The 23,960-nt window shown below is 46.2% G+C and overlaps 1 protein-coding gene across 8 annotated transcripts in view; it reads left to right on the forward strand.

Annotated features, from left to right (window-relative positions):
* CPSF6 (cleavage and polyadenylation specific factor 6) overlaps positions 1–23,960 on the forward strand; it is a 532,852-nt gene that overhangs the window by 271,621 nt on the left and 237,271 nt on the right. For 4 of the 8 annotated variants that reach the window (XM_069229589.1, XM_069229590.1, XM_069229584.1 and 1 more), the window contains exon 5: positions 10,305–10,475. In XM_069229589.1, coding sequence (XP_069085690.1) covers positions 10,305–10,475 — 171 coding nt within the window. Of the gene's footprint in view, positions 1–10,301; positions 10,476–23,960 lie in introns of all 8 variants that reach the window. The other 4 variants (XM_069229588.1, XM_069229583.1, XM_069229585.1 and 1 more) reach the window with 1 other exon arrangement.

Genomic DNA, 23,960 nt, shown 5'->3' on the forward strand with positions numbered 1-23,960 from the left:
TGATCATGGGGCTCCCAGAAAAACTCAAAAGGAGATGGGATGTCCTCCTGCCATGTCTGCTTTTCGCTTACAGAGAGGTGCCACAGAAGGGAGTAGGATTCTCACCCTTTGAACTTCTGTTTGGTCATCCTGTAAGAGGACCACTTGCCCTTGTTAAAGAAGGCTGGGAGAGACCTCTCCATGAGCCTAAACAGGACATAGTGGACTATGTACTTGGCCTTCGCTCTAGAATGGCAGAGTACATGGAAAAGGCAACCAAAAACCTTGAGGCCAGCCAACAGCTCCAGAAGTTTTGGTATGACCAAAAGGCTGCACTGGTTGAGTTCCAACCAGGGCAGAAAGTCTGGGTTCTGGAGCCTGTGGCTCCCAGGGCACTCCAGGACAAATGGAGTGGCCCTTACCCAGTACTGGAAAGGAAGAGTCAGGTCACCTACTTGGTGGACCTGGGCACAAGCAGGAGCCCCAAGAGGGTGATCCATGTGAACCGCCTTAAGCTCTTCCATGACCGGGCTGATGTCAATCTGTTGATGGTAACAGATGAGGATCAGGAGGCAGAGAGTGAACCTCTCCCTGATCTTCTGTCATCAGACCCAAAAGATGGCACAGTAGATGGAGTGATCTACTCAGACACCCTCTCTGGCCAACAGCAAGCTGATTGTAGGAGAGTCCTACAACAGTTTCCTGAACTCTTCTCATTAACCCCTGGTCAGACACACCTGTGTACCCATGATGTGGACACAGGAGACAGCATGCCTGTCAAGAACAAAATCTTTAGACAATCTGACCATGTTAAAGAAAGCATCAAGGTGGAAGTCCACAAGATGCTGGAATTGGGAGTAATTGAGCGCTCTGACAGCCCCTGGGCTAGCCCAGTGGTCTTAGTCCCCAAACCTCACACCAAAGATGGAAAGAAAGAGATGAGGTTTTGTGTGGACTACAGAGGGCTCAATTCTGTCACCAAGACAGATGCTCATCCAATTCCAAGAGCTGATGAGCTCATAGACAAATTAGGTGCTGCCAAATTCTTAAGTACCTTTGACTTGACAGCAGGGTACTGGCAAATAAAAATGGCACCTGGAGCAAAAGAGAAAACAGCATTCTCCACACCTGATGGGCATTATCAGTTTACTGTTATGCCCTTTGGTTTAAAGAATGCCCCTGCCACCTTCCAAAGGTTGGTGAATCAAGTCCTTGCTGGCTTGGAGTCCTTTAGCACAGCTTATCTTGATGATATTGCTGTCTTTAGCTCCACCTGGCAGGATCACCTGGTCCACCTGAAGAAGGTTTTGAAGGCTCTGCAATCTGCAGGCCTCTCTATCAAGGCATCCAAATGCCAGATAGGGCAGGGAACTGTGGTTTACTTGGGACACCTTGTAGGTGGAGGCCAAGTTCAGCCACTCCAACCCAAGATCCAGACTATTCTGGACTGGGTAGCTCCAAAAACCCAGACTCAAGTCAGGGCATTCCTTGGCTTGACTGGGTATTACAGGAGGTTTGTGAAGGGATATGGATCCATTGTGACAGCCCTCACTGAGCTCACCTCCAAGAAAATGCCCAAGAAAGTGAACTGGACTGTGGAATGCCAACAGGCCTTTGACACCCTGAAACAAGCAATGTGCTCAGCACCAGTTCTAAAAGCTCCAGATTATTCTAAGCAGTTCATTGTGCAGACTGATGCCTCTGAACATGGGATAGGGGCAGTTTTGTCCCAAACAAATGATGATGGCCTTGACCAGCCTGTTGCTTTCATTAGCAGGAGGTTACTCCCCAGGGAGCAGCGTTGGAGTGCCATTGAGAGGGAGGCCTTTGCTGTGGTTTGGTCCCTGAAGAAGCTGAGACCATACCTCTTTGGGACTCACTTCCTAGTTCAAACTGACCACAGACCTCTCAAATGGCTGATGCAAATGAAAGGTGAAAATCCTAAACTGTTGAGGTGGTCCATCTCCCTACAGGGAATGGACTTTATAGTGGAACACAGACCTGGGACTGCCCATGCCAATGCAGATGGCCTTTCCAGGTTCTTCCACTTAGAAAATGAAGACTCTCTTGGGAAAGGTTAGTCTCATCCTCTTTCGTTTGGGGGGGGGTTGTGTAAGGAAATGCCTCCTTGGCATGGTTGCCCCCTGACTTTTTGCCTTTGCTGATGCTATGTTTACAATTGAAAGTGTGCTGAGGCCTGCTAACCAGGCCCCAGCACCAGTGTTCTTTCCCTAACCTGTACTTTTGTATCCACAATTGGCAGACCCTGGCATCCAGATAAGTCCCTTGTAACTGGTACTTCTAGTATCAAGGGCCCTGATGCCAAGGAAGGTCTCTAAGGGCTGCAGCATGTCTTATGCCACCCTGGAGACCTCTCACTCAGCACAGACACACTGCTTGCCAGCTTGTGTGTGCTAGTGAGGACAAAACGAGTAAGTCGACATGGCACTCCCCTCAGGGTGCCATGCCAGCCTCTCACTGCCTATGCAGTATAGGTAAGACACCCCTCTAGCAGGCCTTACAGCCCTAAGGCAGGGTGCACTATACCATAGGTGAGGGTACCAGTGCATGAGCATGGTACCCCTACGGTGTCTAAACAAAACCTTAGACATTGTAAGTGCAGGGTAGCCATAAGAGTATATGGTCTGGGAGTCTGTCAAACACGAACTCCACAGCACCATAATGGCTACACTGAAAACTGGGAAGTTTGGTATCAAACTTCTCAGCACAATAAATGCACACTGATGCCAGTGTACATTTTATTGTAAAATACACCACAGAGGGCACCTTAGAGGTGCCCCCTGAAACTTAACCGACTGTCTGTGTAGGCTGACTAGTTCCAGCAGCCTGCCACACCAGAGACATGTTGCTGGCCCCATGGGGAGAGTGCCTTTGTCACTCTGAGGCCAGTAACAAAGCCTGCACTGGGTGGAGATGCTAACACCTCCCCCAGGCAGGAGCTGTGACACCTGGCGGTGAGCCTCAAAGGCTCACCCCTTTGTCACAGCCCAGCAGGGCACTCCAGCTTAGTGGAGTTGCCCGCCCCCTCCGGCCACGGCCCCCACTTTTGGCGGCAAGGCTGGAGGGAACAAAGAAAGCAACAAGGAGGAGTCACTGGCCAGTCAGGACAGCCCCTAAGGTGTCCTGAGCTGAGGTGACTCTGACTTTTAGAAATCCTCCATCTTGCAGATGGAGGATTCCCCCAATAGGGTTAGGATTGTGACCCCCTCCCATTGGGAGGAGGCACAAAGAGGGTGTACCCACCCTCAGGGCTAGTAGCCATTGGCTACTAACCCCCCAGACCTAAACACGCCCTTAAATTTAGTATTTAAGGGCTACCCTGAACCCTAGAAAATTAGATTCCTGCAACTACAAGAAGAAGGACTGCCCAGCTGAAAACCCCTGCAGCGGAAGACCAGAAGACGACAACTGCCTTGGCTCCAGAAACTCACCGGCCTGTCTCCTGCCTTCCAAAGATCCTGCTCCAGCGACGCCTTCCAAAGGGACCAGCGACCTCGACATCCTCTGAGGACTGCCCCTGCTTCGAAAAGACAAGAAACTCCCGAGGACAGCGGACCTGCTCCAAGAAAAGCTGCAACTTTGTTTCCAGCAGCTTTAAAGAACCCTGCAAGCTCCCCGCAAGAAGCGTGAGACTTGCAACACTGCACCCGGCGACCCCGACTCGGCTGGTGGAGATCCGACACCTCAGGCGGGACCCCAGGACTACTCTGATACTGTGAGTACCAAAACCTGTCCCCCCTGAGCCCCCACAGCGCCGCCTGCAGAGGGAATCCCGAGGCTTCCCCTGACCGCGACTCTTTGAACCTAAAGTCCCGACGCCTGGGAGAGACCCTGCACCCGCAGCCCCCAGGACCTGAAGGACCGGACTTTCACTGGAGAAGTGACCCCCAGGAGTCCCTCTCCCTTGTCCAAGTGGAGGTTTCCCCGAGGAATCCCCCCCTTGCCTGCCTGCAGCGCTGAAGAGATCTCTCATAGACTAACATTGCGAACCCGACGCTTGTTTCTACACTGCACCCGGCCGCCCCCGCGCCGCTGAGGGTGAAATTTCTGTGTGGACTTGTGTCCCCCCCGGTGCCCTACAAAACCCCCCTGGTCTGCCCTCCGAAGACGCGGGTACTTACCTGCAAGCAGACCGGAACCGGGGCACCCCCTTCTCTCCATTCTAGCCTATGCGTTTTGGGCACCACTTTGAACTCTGCACCTGACCGGCCCTGGGCTGCTGGTGTGGTGACTTTGGGGTTGCTCTGAACCCCCAACGGTGGGCTACCTTGGACCAAGAACTAAGCCCTGTAAGTGTCTTACTTACCTGGTTAACCTAACAAATACTTACCTCCCCTAGGAACTGTGAAAATTGCACTAAGTGTCCACTTTTAAATCAGCTACTTGTGAATAACTTGAAAAGTATACATGCAATTTTGATGATTTGAAGTTCCTAAAGTACTTACCTGCAATACCTTTCGAATGAGATATTACATGTAGAATTTGAACCTGTGGTTCTTAAAATAAACTAAGAAAAGATATTTTTCTATACAAAAACCTATTGGCTGGATTTGTCTCTGAGTGTGTGTACCTCATTTATTGTCTATGTGTATGTACAACAAATGCTTAACACTACTCCTTGGATAAGCCTACTGCTCGACCACACTACCACAAAATAGAGCATTAGTATTATCTCTTTTTGCCACTATCTTACCTCTAAGGGGAACCCTTGGACTCTGTGCATGCTATTCCTTACTTTGAAATAGTGCATACAGAGCCAACTTCCTACAGTAACCATGCCAAGGAGGCATTTCCTTACAAAGAGGCTCTGGCAGACCAAGGGGCCACAGCACACTTGGGGCACCTCAGGATATAATCGTCAAAATAAAGACTGTTTTCCTAGCACTGAATGCTGTCCATGCGCTGACCAGCAAATGCAAAGTTACATCTCAACTCAGTTTTTCTACACCCATGGGTATTGTGCTGTTCTTTTTGTCGGCTGCAAAGAGCAATGCCTTCACTTTGTATCATAATTAACACAAAAAATGCGCCCTGAACAGTGAATTGTCAACAGATATTATTCTCTTATGTTTCTACTAGCTTAGTAATTGTGATTGCCTTTTAAACTTCTAATGCTCACGACTTATCCCAACAAGAAAATCGATTCACTTGCTTCCATTTCCAAGCCTCCTAAATGATCTTTTTGTCCCTTCGCACCGCTGAACTCCACTGTCACAAATTAAACCCTTATGCCATAAAGACACCAAGGTGTGCCCTCTTCGTGCATGTACGAACTCCACTGCACAAGGCTGCGCTCTTCCCTTGGAATTAAGTTAGAATTTTCTTCTGATTATGTTGCTCTCTGTTTTGCTAAAACACAATACTGGTGCACCAGGGACACGGTGCTCCTACAACATAATTTGTTTGTATTCCACTGGGCCCGTAGTTCCTTTGTGCTAATCCCTCATTTTTTAGATGGCCCTCCTGCCTCTACACAAGCAACCTCTCAGATTCCACAAACCTTTCTGCAGACCCCTAAGACCTCATTCTTCTGCAACCCTTTTCCTTCCTTTGCAGGCTGCCAAGGGCATCAGCCTCCTATATTCCTGTGTTTCTTCCAAATCACACGGTCGTCACCAGTTTGAAAAAGATAAAATCCAGCACACTGATCTGAACTAATACCTGCATCTACTTTACCAGTGATAAAGTAGATGCAGGTATTGGCTCAGAGGTGCATTTTTTGGAAGGCATTTCATCCACTGGAGTAGCCACCTCCCCACAATGTATCTGCCACCCAGTTAAGTCCTAACATTTTATAAAAGTGCTTCCCAAACTTTTTAGAAGTATGATCCATTTTTTAGAATGAAACTTTTGCCAACCCATCTACTTTTAATGGACATGAGGTGGACGATTTCTGAAAATGTAACTAAAGCATCGTTTTTTCGCACATTATCATTTACAGACCGCACATTTTGCATTGAAATAGCCACTAAATTTGTGCAAACATACCATTTTACTGCTAAACCCATGCAGCACAAGATAATTTGTGGAGATAGGTTTCTGTGAATATTTCTCATTTGTTCATCACCAAGTAAGGTGTCTTGGTTTGTGTTGATCCTATTAAAATATCTGCTTCCGGCATAGTTCAGGATTACCAAAAAACATGCTTCCTTTTTGCTTTTGTAACTGCTGAATTCATAGCATTCATTTGCAGGCATTTACATTGCTTTGTGTGTTGCAAAAAAAAAAAAAATCTACATTCTACAGCATAGGTTCCCAACCTGTGGTCCGGGGACCGCTGGTGGTTCACGAAGCTGCCTCAGGGTGTTCGCAACTTCTTAGCAAATTAAATACTGTTAACAGATTAGGTCCCCAGTGTAGGAAGTTGGCTCTGTATGTGCTATTTCAAAGTAAGGAATAGCATGCACAGAGTCCAAGGGTTCCCCTTAGAGGTAAAATAGTGGTAAAAAGAGATAATACTAATGCTCTATTTTGTGGTAGTGTGGTCGAGCAGTAGGCTTATCCAAGGAGTAGTGTTAAGCATTTGTTGTACATACACATAGGCAATAAATGAGGTACACACACTCAGAGACAAATCCAGCCAATAGGTTTTGTTATAGAAAAATATCTTTTCTTAGTTTATTTTAAGAACCACAGGTTCAAATTTTACATGTAATAGCTCATTTGAAAGGTATTGCAGGTAAGTACTCTAGGAACTTTGAATCATTACTTTAGCATGTATACTTTTCACATAAAACACAATAAGCTGTTTTAAAAGTGGACACTTAGTGCAATTTTCACAGTTCCTGGGGGAGGTAAGTTATTGTTAGTTTTCACAGGTAAGTAAGTCACTTACAGTTTTCAGTTTTTGGTCCAAGGTAGCCCACCGTTGGGGGTTCAGAGCAACCCCAAAGTTATCACACCAGCAGCTCAGGGCCGGTCAGGTGCAAAGGTCAAAAGGTGCCCAAAACACATAGGCTTAAATGGAGAGAAGGGGGTGCCCCGGTTCCAGTCTGCCAGCAGGTAAGTACCCGCGTCTTCGGAGGGCAGACCAGGGGGGTTTTGTAGGGCACCGGGGGGACACAAGTCAGCACAGAAAGTACACCCTCAGCAGCGCGGGGGCGGCCGGGTGCAGTGTGCAAACACGCGTCGGGTTTTCAATGGAAGTCAATGAGAGATCAAGGGATCTCTTCAGCGTCGCAGGCAGGCAAGGGGGGGCTCCTCGGGGTAGCCACCACCTGGGCAAGGGAGAGGGCCTCCTGGGGGGTCACTCCTGCACTGGAGTTCCGATCCTTCAGGTGCTGGGGGCTGCGGGTGCAGGGTCTCTTCCAGCTGTCAGGATTTTAGAGTCAGGCAGTCGCGGTCAGGGGGAGCCTTGGGATTCCCTCTGCAGGCGTTGCCGTGGGGGCTCAGGGGGGACAACTTTGGTTACTCACGGTCTCGGAGTTGCCGGAGGGTCCTCCCTGAGGTGTTGGTTCTCCACCAGTCGAGTCGGGGTCGCCGGGTGCAGTGTTGCAAGTCTCACGCTTCTTGCGGGGATTGCAGGGGTCTTTAAATCTGCTCCTCTGAAACAAAGTTGCAGTCTTTTTGGAACAGGGCCGCTGTCCTCGGGAGTTTCTTGTTCCTCTTGAAGCAGGGCAGTCCTCAGAGGATTCAGAGGTCGCTGGTCCCTTGGAAAGCGTCGCTGGAGCAGGTTTCTTTGGAAGGCAGGAGACAGGCCGGTAAGTCTGGGGCCAAGGCAGTTGGTGTCTTCTGGTCTTCCTCTGCAGGGGTTTTTCAGCTTAGCAGTCCTTCTTCTTGTAGTTGCAGGAATCTGATGTCTAGGTTCAGGGAGAGCCCTTAAATACTAAATTTAAGGGCGTGTTTAGGTCTGGGGGGTTAGTAGCCAATGGCTACTAGCCCTGAGGGGGAGTACACCCTCTTTGTGCCTCCTCCCAAGGGGAGGGGGTCACATCCCTAATCCTATTGGGGGAATCCTCCATCTGCAAGATGGAGGATTTCTAAAAGTTAGAGTCACTTCAGCTCAGGACACCTTAGGGGCTGTTCTGACTGGCCAGTGACTCCTCCTTGTTGCTTTCTTTGTTTCCTCCAGCCTTGCCGCCAAAAGTGGGGGCCGTGGCCGGAGGGGGCGGGCAACTCCACTAAGCTGGAGTGTCCTGCGGTGCTGTGACAAAGGGGTGAGCCTTTGAGGCTCACCGCCAGGTGTTACAGCTCCTGCCTGGGGGAGGTGTTAGCATCTCCACCCAGTGCAGGCTTTGTTACTGGCCTCAGCGTGACAAAGGCACTCTCCCCATGGGGCCAGCAACATGTCTCTAGTGTGGCAGGCTGATGGAACCAGTCAGCCTACACAGATAGTCGGTTAAGTTTCAGGGGGCACCTCTAAGGTGCCCTCTGTGGTGTATTTTACAATAAAATGTACACTGGCATCAGTGTGCATTTATTGTGCTGAGAAGTTTGATACCAAACTTCCCAGTTTTCAGTGTAGCCATTATGGTGCTGTGGAGTTCGTGTAAAACAGACTCCCAGACCATATACTCTTATGGCTACCCTGCACTTACAATGTCTAAGGTTTTGCTTAGACACTGTAGGGGCACAGTGCTCATGCACTGGTACCCTCACCTATGGTATAGTGCACCCTGCCTTAGGGCTGTAAGGCCTGCTAGAGGGGTGTCTTACCTATACTGCATAGGCAGTGAGAGGCTGGCATGGCACCCTGAGGGGAGTGCCATGTCGACTTACTCATTTTGTTCTCACTAGCACACACAAGCTGGTAAGCAGTGTGTCTGTGCTGAGTGAGGGCTGTCCAGGGTGGCATAATACATGCTGCAGCCCTTAGAGACCTTCCCTGGCATCAGGGCCCTTGGTACCAGAGGTACCAGTTACAAGGGACTTATCTGGATGCCAGGGTGTGCCAATTGTGGAATCAAAAGTACAGGTTAGGGAAAGAACACTGGTGCTGGGGCCTGGTTAGCAGGCCTCGGCACACTTTCAATTCAAAACATAGCATCAGCAAAGGCAAAAAGTCAGGGGGTAACCATGCCAAGGAGGCATTTCCTTACGCCCAGCTTTCAGTAATTCGCCAGATTCCAATAACTATTCAGTGGGGGTATCCGATTTCCAGTAATGATAAAGTAGAGGTCCACAGAAGTCAAATGTCTGGGAAGCACTGTTCTACAGCCTTTCCTTTCACACTCCTTTTAACCCAGCAAGAAAGAAAACTAAACACCAATCCCCATGTTAAAAATAAATAAAAAATAGCAGCAGTTTGTCAGAAGGTATAGCCTGGCATTTCACCTCTCTTTGAAGCACCACAAATGTGACAAGATAAACACTAAATTTAAAGGCTTTATTTTATTCATTGCGTGGACTTTATTGATCCACCAAAAATTGGCTTGTGACCCACAGTTTAGGAAACAATGTTCTATAAGAAATCTCCCGGTTGAGGAAGTTCCAGGATACCATAGAATGGTATTTGTATAGTTCTGGACACCTTATTGGTGACATTTGCTGCCAACAGTTTTAAAGGTTTAATTGTCGTATGGAACGTTTCGTGTTAAAATAGAATCTAGCTCGGATAAAGTTGGTGAAAATGGTGACAGCTGCTTACTTGAGTGCAGGGCATTTGCATTAAGATGATATGCCTCCCAGTACAGTTTTGCTCTTGATTTACAGAAGTGGTTGCAGATGTTTTTTTTACCAGAAAAGTCCTTCATTTTCTTGAGTGCTCAGTTCATATGAATTAGAGAAATTAGTGAAAAGCATTAATATGCGCCCTAGCTCGTCTGTCTGAAAAGTTTGGGGCTTTGCTAAACCTTTAGCTCAGTGGATCGGAAACATTGTCTGTGTATTTTATTTTGCGTTAAGGATGTTAACATACTAAATTGATTTGTGCATTGCTGTATTTAATTTGAGCCCATTTCCATCCTTTTTATGGCGTACCCACAGTTGATTACATTTTAAGACCTGAAGGAGACTATTGTGGCAGTTTTCATGTTAGTTGTGTTTGTGATCCTTGCGTCTCCCTAGTTGGCTATTCTCCAAAGAATATTCATATTACAAAATGACAACTAAAGGCAATGACCGACCTAATTCTCTTTTCTAAAGTTGAATTTCCAGGTGTTTCGTTGGTATTTGTTGTCATTTCTCTTTATAGAGCACAAGCGTTAATCTTTTTTTTTTTTTTTTTTTTTTGTTCTTTAAAGTAATATGATCAGTTACTCAAATCTTATCCATAGCATGTTTGAAAAATAGAAACTACCACTCTGGGGACTCTTTAGTTTATTTAAGAGTTGTATATACTTTTTGTTCTATTTTCCCTGTTGTAGCCACACAGGCTGGGCAAATGTCCGGTGAAGGTAAAGCGGGACCTCCAGGAATTAACTCCCGTTCACCATTTCCACCAGCTGGCAGAGGTAGAGGTCGCTTTCCACCTGGCCCTGGTGGCGACAGATTTCCTGGTCCTGGTGGGCCAGGAGGCCCTCCACCACCTTTTTCAGGTAACCAAAATTATTTTTTTCCTTGAAGACATGTGTTCCCAGAAACGTTTTGAAGGACCATGCAATGGACTTTTCTCCAGTGGATTGAAAGATCTCAGTTCATAGAATGTTTTTATTTTGTTTATTGCCTTCGCGTTATTTAAAGAGGCACATTATTTTTTAGGAAGTTTGTGTTCAAAACTGTCTTAGATTTCTTTGATCTTGTTAACAAATGCACACCCCTTTGGCATGATTATATTTTTCCATTGCACTCACCAAACAAACAAGCAAGCTTGAACTTTTTCCTTACAGGCAAAGATGTTCTTTATTACCCTCTCCTACGCTAGAAGTATGAACCATTAAAAATGCAATCCCTGTATTGCCACATTGAGATTGGACCAAAGTGTGCCTGCTAGTGGGAACCAAAATACACTTTAAAAAAGAAAAAAAAACCTTCACATTTGTTTTTTGCATGTGGATTTCATATTTGTTTCCAATCTTTCACCTCCTCGCTATACTTTGTTTAAATTATTATTTTAAATTGGGTTTAGTATGGGTCTTCAGTTTGTTATGGGGACTTGGAACAGAATAACTGTACAGCATTCTCTTTCCCTACATCTTGTTTAAGCAGGTTAGCGCTGCTACTTTCATATGACATCTTACCTCCAGTGGAATAATTCTTGTTTCTTGTGTTTGCTTTCTGAGAACAAAAAATCTTCCATGTAGAAGTTGCAAATAAGCTAATATAATAGGACCACCCATTATACAATCTTTTGGCTTTTTCTGTTCACTGTCATGCCTACAAGTGTACTTGACCTACTTGACCCCATTCAAATGTTCATATTGATCTGTATCCTAAGGAGTACCACATTTTTCCAGTATTTCCAAGGTTCTTCATATGAGATTAGTACCCACTCGAAAAGCAATTTAAAATTGACCCGCAGCCACTCCTCGTACGATTACAATGTAATCCTTAACAGCAGAAAATGTATACTATTTCTCCTCTGGTCTTTTAACCATTTATTTTTTTTGCTGGATGGTGATCCACTGCATGAAACTGAACATAACCTTGCATCTTGGTATCTGTGCCTCCTTAAAGCATATCAAGATCAGCTTTCAGTGATTTGAGTCGTGCATGTCCTAGGGAGGATATAAAAAATATCTGAGGAACTAGTAAAATCTGAATGATGCTGCTTCATGCTTCCCAGGCTGGCTCTGACCAGTAACTACTGCTTGGGTATGTGGTATCCGACATGAAGCGGTAGGCTGCACTAGTATTCAAATAGTATCTGTTTCTCGATCCCCAAATTCCAGATTATTAGACCACATATGCTCCTGAATGCAGTTGTGCATTATCTTATTGCATTTGAAATGGCGCATATATAAATATATCTCATACCTTTTAGGCATTCTGTTGGATGTTGCTTGGCAATACACTTGTATTGAATGTAAATTTGCCTCTCTAGGTTTAAAGTAAATTTGCCGTCAAGGTTTGTTGGCACACTATTTTCCCCCTTTTTTTCTTTTAATGCCATCCATTTCATTTGCCATACTCTTAATGTCTAAAAATGTTTGTGATCATTCGGTTCCGGAAACCCTAAAATACTTACTTCTGCTACAAGTTGAATTAGACCATTTTCCTATGGATATGCTCTTAAAAAATAAATTTCTTGCCTAAAACAGCTTTACATTTTTACTGTATTTTTGGAAAGATGTCGCCTGCATGCTTTTGAAAAGCTGACATTGTATTTTTTTTTTTTTTTTGGACAGGACTGTCATTCTTCCCACATACACATTTCCCCATACTACCTAGTAGTCCAAGCTGCCCTTACACGGGCTGTTGCCTATGCTATGCTCCACAACCGGACAGAGTAAGAGAATAGATGCTGCAGGTCAGAGAGCAGCTGTAGGTGTGGCTACCAGCTGGCATCTTGCCAGCTCCTTGGGCCTTCTCTCCCAATACAGTAGAGCCCACTAAGTGAAAATGGAGGGCCTGTTACAGCCCCTCGTTAAACATTTTAGAAAGAGAAGGAAGGTGATCGAAGCAGAAGGAACATCATCTCTGTTGCCACCATAAGATGTGCCCTGGATGCTGCTGATAAAGCAGCTGGAGGAATAAGCACCTCTATAATAGGCTACGCACCGCTGACTTTAACCCAGGCTAAAGCAGCACCTCTTAGCTACCTTTTGACAGCAAGCATGTCTTCAGCACCTAATAAGATGACATACTGGGTACAATTAAGAAAGACTCCGAATTAGTCAAGCCAATGGGTGTCCTCCAGGCACCATCCACTTATAGGTTCCTTTCATAAGCAATAAAATGGACGGGGCTAGGGGGTGTTAAGCAAGGCTTCTGTTGAGCAGCGCATCTCATGTTAGAGACTCCCAACAGTCATACTACAAACAACATAGCGGCGGTTACACAAAAGGCTCTTACTGGGGCAACACCTCCAACAAGGGCAGAAGTAGAGGTACCCCCTGATCATGCATTCTCTGCTGGGGGTGGGGACTACATGATTTTCTTCTACAGTGATGGGAAATTACCTTTGACTGACAAGAGTAGATACACGCATTCCATTTCAAATGAGCCCTTATGACGCCAGGATAGAGTGGTTTACTCCCTATACTCTGTGCTTAATTGATTTAAAAAAAATAAAAATAAAAGTGTCGGGGCTCTCGTCGGGAGTCCACTGCAGCTTGCTCCACATTTTATGCCTGTCATGCTGCAATGATAGTAGCACAACTACTGACCATCTCACTCCTGCAAGTGTGACAGTTCGGAATAAACCAGCTCCCGAAAGATATAAGAATGGTTTCGGTGGCAGGTAATAGTCACTTTTAATGTATACTGAACTAATAATTAACTCTTGCTGTGGTCATCTCTAAATTAGCCAGAGAGCGCCACCTTGTGGCAGGCTGTCACAAGCACCGGTGTTGATAATTAAGAGCCAGTGCTAAGCACCACGAACCACCAGCTCAAATTTAGCACTGCCTATACTTATTCTCAAAAAAAGATGGTCCCCTCAGACCAGTTGTCTATCTCATGCCCCTCAACAAATACAGTCTCTCAGAATAGTTTAATTTGGCAATATTATAGGATGTTTTCCCACTTCTACAACAAGGCTACTTCACTACTGCTTGGGATTTAAGAACACCCACTTCTACATACCCATCTACCAAGCTCACCAGCTCTGTCTTTGCTTTATGATGAGTGACCAGTACTACGAATTCAAGATGTTGTCTTAGCTGTTGTAGCTAATCTCAGACGAGTAGGCTGCCATGTACCAGTGTTTACACACACTCAAGCTACTGTCTCCCTTCACCATAGCTTGAGATTTACAATGAAAGCCACCAAGTCTTAACGGCAACCCCTACAAATTTAGGCCTTTCTTGGGTCCATTCTTAATGCCGTTACCAGCAAGGTGTATCCCAACCAACAGTGTGTGCTAGGCTTTCTGCAGCTGCTGCTTCTTTTCCAGTCACATTGTCATCTCCTAATCAGAACAGTGATGCACCTCCAGAGGATGATGGCTTCTTGTATCCCCTTAGACCCATCTGACAGATTGCCCATGCACACTCTGAACAAATGACTCCACAAACACAGGGTCATCTAGAAGTTCTAATATTGATATGCGACAGTAGTCATATTTCTCTGCAGTGGTGGAACAGTAACAATCTGCTGTAGGGCAGGCCCTTCAAGGGTCCCATTCCACAACTGACCATTACCACAAATGCATCCCTTTTTGGCTGGGAGCGCATCTACTTAACATGACCGTTCACAGTCTATGGTCACCCAGACATCTGAGGCTCCACATCAACTACTTGGAACTTATTGCTGTTTGCCCAACTCTCAAAGCCTTCTCCGAGGACATTCAGGGCTAATGAGTGCTAGTAAAAACTGACCATTTGACTGTCCGATATCACATACATAAAAACATCTGCACAATAATTCACCATAGCTTTCAGCACTGGTGCAAAGAATTTTTCATTGGACGATTATCCATCAATTACATCTCCTGGCAGAGTGCTTTCCAGGAGTGGGCAACAGCTTTACAGACCTGCTCAGCGCAATGCATCAGCAAGTCTGAGTGGGAACTCCACCACCCCCAAGTCCTTCAGCAGTACTTCCAGTGTTGGGGGTTTCCTGTTTGTCACCCATGAAATTGCAAAATGCGAAGGTAGCTTTTTTTATAACAGTCACCTCTATAGCCGCATCAATAAGCTTCAGGGTCTAACCTTACAAGAACATTTCTTCCAGGTTCATACAGATACTATTGTCCTTAGGACAAACCTCAAGATTCTTCTCAGTGTTGTCTCCCCTTTCCATCTTAACCAGGCAACTGAGCTATGTTTTTCCCTTCATCCAGATTATGTAGCAGAAAGAGCCCTTTATACATTAGATGTTCAAAGAGCTCTAATGTACATCAGTGGCAGAACTATACCTTTTCCTCAAAGTCAGCAGCTTTTTGTCGCTTTTAATATACCTCAGAAAGGTCCCCCAGTATCGAAAGCTACCATAGCAAGATGGATGGTCACGGTCATCCAGACATGCTACATAAAAGCTACAAGATTCCTGCCTAGTCCCCCCTGGAGCACACTCCCTCAGGAATAAGGTGGCAACCATGGCTTTTTTAGGAAATCTTCCCGTAGCAGGCAAGTGTTGGACAAACAGCTTTACGAGCATTGTTCCAAGTGTCTTCATCATGTGCTGACTAGGCATTGCTTTCAGATTGTCATTGCTTTATACCAGTGTATGAATGGCTGTAAATATCTGTTCAAAGATTGTAGTGCTGTTGATTGACATGCACACAGATGCCTCCCTGGGGGTGAGCCCCATGGTGCAGATTGCTTAGTTATTACTACCTATCACTATCTCATTTGTATAGTCACCATAATCTTTTGCTCACTACTCCTCCCTTGCACTCACTCCCCCTGTACACAAATGTGTCTAAAATGCACAACAGCCTGTTGCAATGCCAGCCCTTCCTTGACCCAGATCCGAAGGGGACTATCACAACAGATGCTTTTCACCAGGTGCAGAAGGCACACTTGCAGAACTTGATCGTTCAGGTTATGTGGGAGCCCATCAACAGGGTCTTTAACTACCTGGAGCTACTGGCTAGCGCTTAAGTTGTTCATGACATTAAGCACCAAGTGGTCCCCCCCCCCCAATACTTATTTGCCATCACAGAAACCGCAAATGCCCAAGCATCGCCTTCAGCTACCCACCCCCACAGTATATGGGCAGTGCACTATGGATGAACTGGTCTGGGATATTTTTCTGCCTCTTTCACTTCACCTTCTGTGATTCAGAGACTAATGCAAGTAACCCTCATCCTGGTGACTCCCACGTGGACCAGAAAGCCCTGGTTCATCTCACTCCTTGACCTCTTACTGGTCCCTCAGAAGAAGCTGCCCAACCGGCTAAACCTTCTCTCGTGTCTTGCAGAACCAGGGCTCACTGAGACCCAAGCAGATAACTCTTGCGATTGGGCACCCGAGGTTTGGCTACCTCAGCCTAACACACACACACACACACTCACACTCACACACTCACTTACTTCCCTCTTCAGGGTCATTAAGGCCTTACAATAATCATTCCACCCAGGGCGCCATCTGCCCCTGCATGGAATCTCAGTATAGTCCATTTCAGCCAGGTCCCTCGTGCCTGTTGCACTCCCTTTCTTGTAAGGTAGCTTTCTTAGTAGCCCTCACCTCCCTCCGGCTTGAGTGAGCTTCAAGCACACCACATAAGAACCTGTCTTTGAAGTTCACACTGATATACTAGTTCTTTAGACAAACCCCAATTTTCTCCCCAAATGGTCTTCTCTTTCCACCTTAATCAAACTATTGAATTCCCAGTGTTCTTACCACATACTGAGTCTGTAGCAGAGAGTGCTCTTCGTACACAAGATGCCAAAAGAGCCCTCATGTGTTACTCAGACAGTACAAAACTTTTCAGTAAGACGTATCAGCTCTTTGTCTCTTTTTTTTTTCTCCAATCCAAACAAGGGCAGTGCTCTTTCTAAAGCAGGAATAGCACACTGTTTGGTCTACTATAGACATGTTACGCCAAAGCCAAAATACATTTGCCTATCCTTCCGAGACCCCACTGTACTTGCAAGGCCGCCATGGCTTTCTTTGGTATAATCCTTATAGCTGACATTTGTAAAGCAGCTACTTGTTCTACTCACATACTTTGAAGCATTATTTGTGGAATCCTTAGAATGCCAACAAGCCAATGTTGACTACACACTTTTCCATTCTTCTGCTAGCCACCGCTTAGTGGGAGGCTGCTTTGCAGTCAAGGCGTAGCATGTGTATCTACAGCTACACATGCAACAAAGGAAAATGTTACTTCCCCTGTAAGCATATGCTCATGGCATTTAGTGTTGTAGATTCACTTTTGCTCACTCTTCTCCCTGGAAGCCTTTGGTTGTTGCAGATAGTTTTTGTAGGAAGATGGCTCTGTATATACTATATCAAAATGAGATGTAGTACGCACAGAGTCCAGGGGTTCTCTAGAGGGTTAAAAGAGGCTAAAGTAGATAATACTAATGCTCTCTCTTGTGGTAGTGTGGTCGAGCAGTTAGGCTTATCAGAGGGCAGTGCAAAGCACGTGTTGTACACACACAGTCAAGAAATGAGGCACACAAGGACTAATTCCAGGCCAATTATTTTATATAACAAAAATATATTATGTTACTTTTATTTCTAGAACCACATGATTCAGTTTGCAGATAAGTACATTTGCAGGTAAGTATCCTACAATACCACTTTGTTTCAATTTGGCAATTTAAATGATTTTCGAGAAAACATCAAGTATCTATTTTAAAAGTTGACAGTGCAGTTTTCAGAAACAGTTCTAGGGGGAGGAAACGAAAGTATAGTTTTTGAGGTAAGTACCAGACTTAAAGTTCCAGTCTCCAGGGGTTAGGATGTCCTTCGGGATTCAAGTTAACCCCAAACACCACCACCAGCAACACTGGGCCGGCCAGGTGCAGAGTTCAAAGTTGCTTTAGGGTTTATAATGGAATCCTATGAAGACTGGGGGCACTCTGAATCAGGTCTGCTTGCATGTAAGTACTTGTGTCTTCAGAAGGCAGACCTGGGTGGGTATAGAGGAGCACTGGGAGGGGGGGAGTTGGAGGAGGATGGGGGGGGGGGGGGAGAGAGTCACAGGTCAGCAGCAAACACACACCCTCAGCAGCGCAGGGGTGGAAGGGTGCAAACCCAGGATCTGGCTCCCAATGCTTTCCCATATGAGGACACTTAGGGGTCACAAAGATGTTGCAGGTGAAGTTCAGGGTGTTGGTTCCGGGAAACCAAAGGCTGGACGGGGGGGGCACCTGCTGGATGTTGCGGCACCAAAGGTCGGACCACCCAAGGCCAGGGGGCTGAGGGTGCAGGGGTACCTTTAGGAGTTGGGAATCTGTGTCAAGTTCTGACACGGTGTAGGAAGTTGGCTCTGTATGCACTATTTCAAAGTAAGGAATAGTATGCACAGAGTCCAAGGGTTCCCCTTAGAGGTAAGATAGTGGCAAAAAGAGATAATACTAATGCTCTATTTTGTGGTAGTGTGGTCGAGCAGTAGGCTTATCAAAGGAGTAGTGTTAAGCATTTGTTGTACATACACACAGGCAATAAATGAGGAACACACACTCCGAGACAATTCCAGGCCAATAGGTTTTTGTATAGAAAAATATATGTTCGATGGCATCTGTCGCTGTAGATACGCATGTTCTGCAATAGCTCGCCATCTGGTGTTGGGCCGGAGTGTTACAAGTTGTTTTTCTTCGAAGAAGTCTTTCGAGTCACGGGACCGAGTGACTCCTCCTTTTGTCTCCATTGCGCATGGGCGTCGACTCCATCCTCGATTGTTTTTTTTCCGCCATCGGGTTCGGACGTGTTCCTGTCGCTCCGAGTTTCGGAACAGAAAAAATAGTTAATTTCGGAAGATTTTCGTCGGTATTGTTGCGTTCGGGATCGGCATACTTAGATTCAACACCGCATCGAAGATCGAAGAGCTCCGGTGCCCTTCGGGGTAGTTTTTCGATCCTCCGTCGGGGCCTGGTCGGCCCGACCGCGTGCTGAAGAACGCCGATGGAACGGACCCCGTTCCGTTTCTGCCCCAAATGCCACAATAAATACCCCTACACAGACCAACACTTGGTCTGCAACCTGTGCCTGTCACCTGAGCACAGCGAAGACACCTGCGAGGCCTGTCGTGCGTTCCGGTCCCGAAAAACACTCCGAGACCGTCGAGCCAGAAGACTTCAAATGGCGTCCGCACCGACAGCCCGACGGGAGTTCGAGGAACAGGAAGAGGAAGGTACCTTCTCGATCCAAGACTCAGACTCCGAAGGATTCGACGATACACAAACCGTGAGTAAGACGTCGAAAACCACACAAAGAAACATTTACAAGGCCCAGGGGACGCCACTGCCACCAGGCCATGGCTCAACCCATAAAATCGGTGACCGACCGTCGGCACCGAAAAAGGCCCAAACAGTGCTCCGGTCGAGACACCGGCACGCAGCCTTCTCGGGACCGAGAAAGTGCTGGAGACAAGCCTCGACACCGAGATGCCGGTGTGGACACGGCTCGACGCCGAGACAGCGGCACCGAAACAGATCGACGCCGAGAGGTTTCGGCCCCGAAAAGGAAAAAAGTCACCTCGGAGCCGAAAAAACACGCAGACAAAGTTTCGACGCCGAAACAAACTGCAAGCGACCCAGCTTCAGGCTCTTATACAGAAGAGCACTCGCTAACCTCCCAAATGCAGAAGCATAGGTTTGAGGAAGAGCTACAAGCAACTGATGCGGACCATACGCAAAAGCGTATCTTCATTCAGCAGGGGACAGGAAAAATAAGCACCCTTCCCCCCATTAGGAGAAAGAGAAGGTTGGAGTTCCAGACGGAACAAGCACCACAACCAAAAGTGGTGAAAAGAGTTACACCACCACCCTCTCCTCCGCCCGTGATTAACGTTTCACCAGCACAAACGCCATCACACTCCCCAGCTCACACCACCATGAGCCAGGGTGACCAAGACCAGGACGCATGGGACCTATACGACGCCCCAGTGTCAGATAACAGCCCAGAGACATACCCTACAAAACCATCTCCACCAGAAGACAGCACCGCGTACTCTCAGGTGGTGGCTAGAGCAGCACAATTTCACAACGTAAGCCTCCACTCAGAACAGGTCGAGGATGATTTCTTGTTCAACACACTCTCCTCCACCCACAGCTCCTACCAAAGCCTGCCTATGCTCCCTGGTATGCTCCGGCACGCAAAAGACATATTTAAGGACCCGGTCAAAAGTAGGGCAATCACACCAAGGGTGGAAAAAAAGTATAAGCCGCCTCCTACAGACCCGGCTTTCATCACAACACAGCTGCCACCAGACTCTGTTGTTGTAGGAGCAGCTAGGAAAAGGGCCAACTCTCACACATCTGGAGATGCACCACCCCCAGATAAAGAAAGCCGCAAGTTTGATGCAGCTGGTAAGAGAGTCGCAGCACAAGCTGCAAACCAGTGGCGCATCGCGAACTCCCAGGCACTACTTGCGCGCTATGACAGAGCCCACTGGGACGAGATGCAACATCTCATTGAACATCTGCCCAAAGACTTCCAAAATAGGGCCAAACAAGTGGTTGAGGAGGGACAGGCCATCTCCAACAACCAGATCCGCTCCTCCATGGACGCTGCAGATACAGCTGCACGAACAATTAATACATCTGTAACTATCAGAAGGCATGCATGGCTCCGAACGTCTGGATTTAAACCAGAGATTCAACAAGCAGTTCTCAATATGCCTTTTAATGAAAAAGAACTGTTCGGTCCAGAAGTGGACACAGCGATTGAGAAACTCAAAAAAGATACGGACACTGCCAAAGCCATGGGCGCACTCTACTCCCCGCAGAGCAGAGGGAATTACAGCTCATTCCGTAAAACGCCCTTTCGAGGGGGGTTTCGGGGTCAAAGCACACAAGCCAGCACCTCACAAGCCACACCGTCCAGTTACCAAGGACAGTATAGAGGAGGTTTTCGGGGACAATATAGAGGAGGGCAATTCCCTAGAAATAGAGGAAGATTCCAAAGCCCCAAAACCCCTACTACTAAACAGTGACTCACATGTCACTCACCCCCTCCACACAACACCAGTGGGGGGACGAATAGGTCATTATTACAGAGCATGGGAGAAAATCACTACAGACACTTGGGTTCTAGCAATTATCCAACATGGTTACTGCATAGAATTTCTACAGTTCCCTCCAAACATACCACCAAAAGCACAAAATTTAACAACACACCATTCCAATCTCCTAGAGATAGAAGTGCAGGCACTATTGCAAAAGAATGCAATCGAATTAGTGCCAAACACACAAATAAACACAGGAGTTTACTCACTGTACTTTCTGATACCAAAGAAGGACAAAACACTGAGACCAATCCTAGACCTCAGAGTAGTCAACACTTTCATCAAATCAGACCACTTCCACATGGTCACACTACAAGAAGTATTGCCATTGCTAAAGCTGCACGACTACATGGCAACTTTAGACCTCAAGGATGCTTATTTCCATATACCAATTCACCCATCGCACAGGAAATACCTAAGGTTTGTATTCAAAGGAATACATTACCAATTCAAGGTACTGCCTTTCGGATTAACAACCGCACCAAGAGTCTTTACCAAATGTCTAGCGGTAGTCGCTGCACACATCAGAAGGCAGCAAATACATGTGTTCCCATATCTAGACGACTGGCTAATCAAGGCCCATTCGTTAATAGAGTGCTCAAATCACACAAATCATATCATACAAACCCTCTTCAAACTAGGGTTCACCGTCAATTTCACAAAATCCAAAATTCGGCCACGCAAGGTACAACAATACCTGGGAGCCATAATAGACACATCAAAAGGAGTAGCCACTCCAAGTCCACAAAGAATTCAAAATTTCAACACCATCATACAACGCATGTATCCGACACAAAAGATACAAGCAAAGATGGTATTACAACTCCTAGGCATGATGTCATCATGCATAGCCATTGTCCCAAACGCAAGACTGCACATGAGGCCCTTACAACAATGCCTAGCATCACAGTGGTCTCAAGCACAGGGTCACCTTCTAGATCTGGTGTTAATAGACCGCCAAACTTACCTCTCGCTTCTGTGGTGGAACAACATAAATTTAAACAACGGGCGGCCTTTCCAAGACCCAGTGCCACAATACGCAATAACAACAGATGCTTCCATGACAGGGTGGGGAGCACACCTCGATCAACACAGCATACAAGGACAATGGAACGTACAGCAAACAAAACTGCATATCAATCACCTAGAACTTCTTGCAGTTTTTCAAGCACTAAAAGCTTTCCAACCAATAATAGTTCACAAATACATTCTCGTCAAAACAGACAACATGACAACAATGTATTATCTAAACAAGCAGGGAGGGACGCACTCCACGCAGTTAAGCATGTTAGCACAAAAAATTTGGCATTGGGCAATTCACAACCAAATTCGCCTAATTGCACAGTTTATACCAGGGATACAAAATCAACTCGCAGACAATCTCTCTCGAGATCACCAACAGGTCCACGAATGGGAAATTCACCCCCAAATACTGAACACTTATTTCAAACTCTGGGGAACACCTCAGATAGACTTGTTTGCGACAAGGGAGAACGCAAAATGCCAAAACTTCGCATCCAGTACCCACACAAACAATCCCAAGGCAATGCCCTATGGATGAACTGGTCAGGGATATTTGCTTACGCTTTTCCTCCTCTCCCTCTCCTTCCTTACCTGGTAAACAAACTCAGTCAAAGCAAACTCAAACTCATATTGATAGCACCAACTTGGGCAAGGCAACCCTGGTACACAACGCTGCTAGACCTATCAGTGGTACCCTGCATCAAATTGCCCAACAGGCCAGATCTGTTGACACAGCACAACCAAAACATCAGACACCCAGATCCAGCATCGCTGAATCTAGCAATCTGGCTCCTGAAATCCTAGAATTCGGGCACTTACAACTTACCCAAGAATGTATGGAAGTCATAAAACAAGCAAGAAGGCCATCCACCAGGCACTGCTATGCAAGTAAATGGAAGAGGTTTGTTTGCTACTGCCATATTAATCAAATACAACCATTACACACAACTCCAGAACATGTAGTGGGTTACTTGCTTCACTTACAAAAATCTAACCTAGCTTTCTCTTCCATTAAGATTCACCTTGCAGCAATATCTGCATACCTGCAGACTACCTATTCAACTTCCCTATATAAAATACCAGTCATTAAAGCATTCATGGAGGGCCTTAGGAGAATTATACCACCAAGAACACTACCTGTTCCTTCATGGAACCTAAATGTTGTCCTAACTAGACTTATGGGTCCACCTTTTGAACCCATGCACTCCTGCGACATACAGTTCCTAACCTGGAAGGTGGCATTTCTCATCGCCATTACTTCCCTGAGAAGAGTAAGCGAGATTCAGGCGTTTACTATACAGGAACCTTTTATACAACTACACAAAAATAAAGTCGTCCTAAGGACCAATCCTAAATTTTTGCCAAAGGTTATTTCACCGTTCCATCTAAATCAAACAGTGGAACTTCCGGTGTTCTTTCCACAGCCAGATACCGTAGCTGAAAGGGCACTACATACATTAGATGTCAAAAGAGCATTAATGTATTACATTGACAGAACAAAGAACATCAGAAAGACTAAACAACTCTTTATTGCATTTCAAAAACCTCATGCAGGAAACCCAATTTCAAAACAAGGTATAGCCAGATGGATAGTTAAATGCATCCAAATCTGCTACCTTAAAGCTAAACGACAGCTGCCCATTACACCAAGGGCACACTCAACCAGAAAGAAAGGTGCTACCATGGCCTTTCTAGGAAACATCCCAATGCAAGAAATATGTAAGGCAGCCACATGGTCTACGCCTCACACATTCACCAAGCACTACTGTGTAGACGTGTTATCCGCACAACAAGCCACAGTAGGTCAAGCTGTATTAAGGACATTATTTCAGACTACTTCCACTCCTACAGGCTGATCCACCGCTTTTGGGGAAATAACTGCTTACTAGTCTATTGCAGAACATGCGTATCTACAGCGACAGATGCCATCGAACTGAAAATGTCACTTACCCAGTGTACATCTGTTCGTGGCATCAGTCGCAGTAGATTCGCATGTGCCCACCCGCCTCCCCGGGAGCCTGTAGCAGTTTGGAAGTTACCTTCAATTATTTATATATGTATCATCTCAACCTTAAATAAGTGCATACTTAGTCACTCCATTGCATGGGCACTATTACTACAATTCAACTCCTACCTCACCCTCTGCGGGGAAAAACAATCGAGGATGGAGTCGACGCCCATGCGCAATGGAGACAAAAGGAGGAGTCACTCGGTCCCGTGACTCGAAAGACTTCTTCGAAGAAAAACAACTTGTAACACTCCGGCCCAACACCAGA

Source organism: Pleurodeles waltl, chromosome 4_1, assembly GCF_031143425.1.
Source record: "Pleurodeles waltl isolate 20211129_DDA chromosome 4_1, aPleWal1.hap1.20221129, whole genome shotgun sequence".
Classification (NCBI taxonomy): domain Eukaryota; kingdom Metazoa; phylum Chordata; class Amphibia; order Caudata; family Salamandridae; genus Pleurodeles; species Pleurodeles waltl.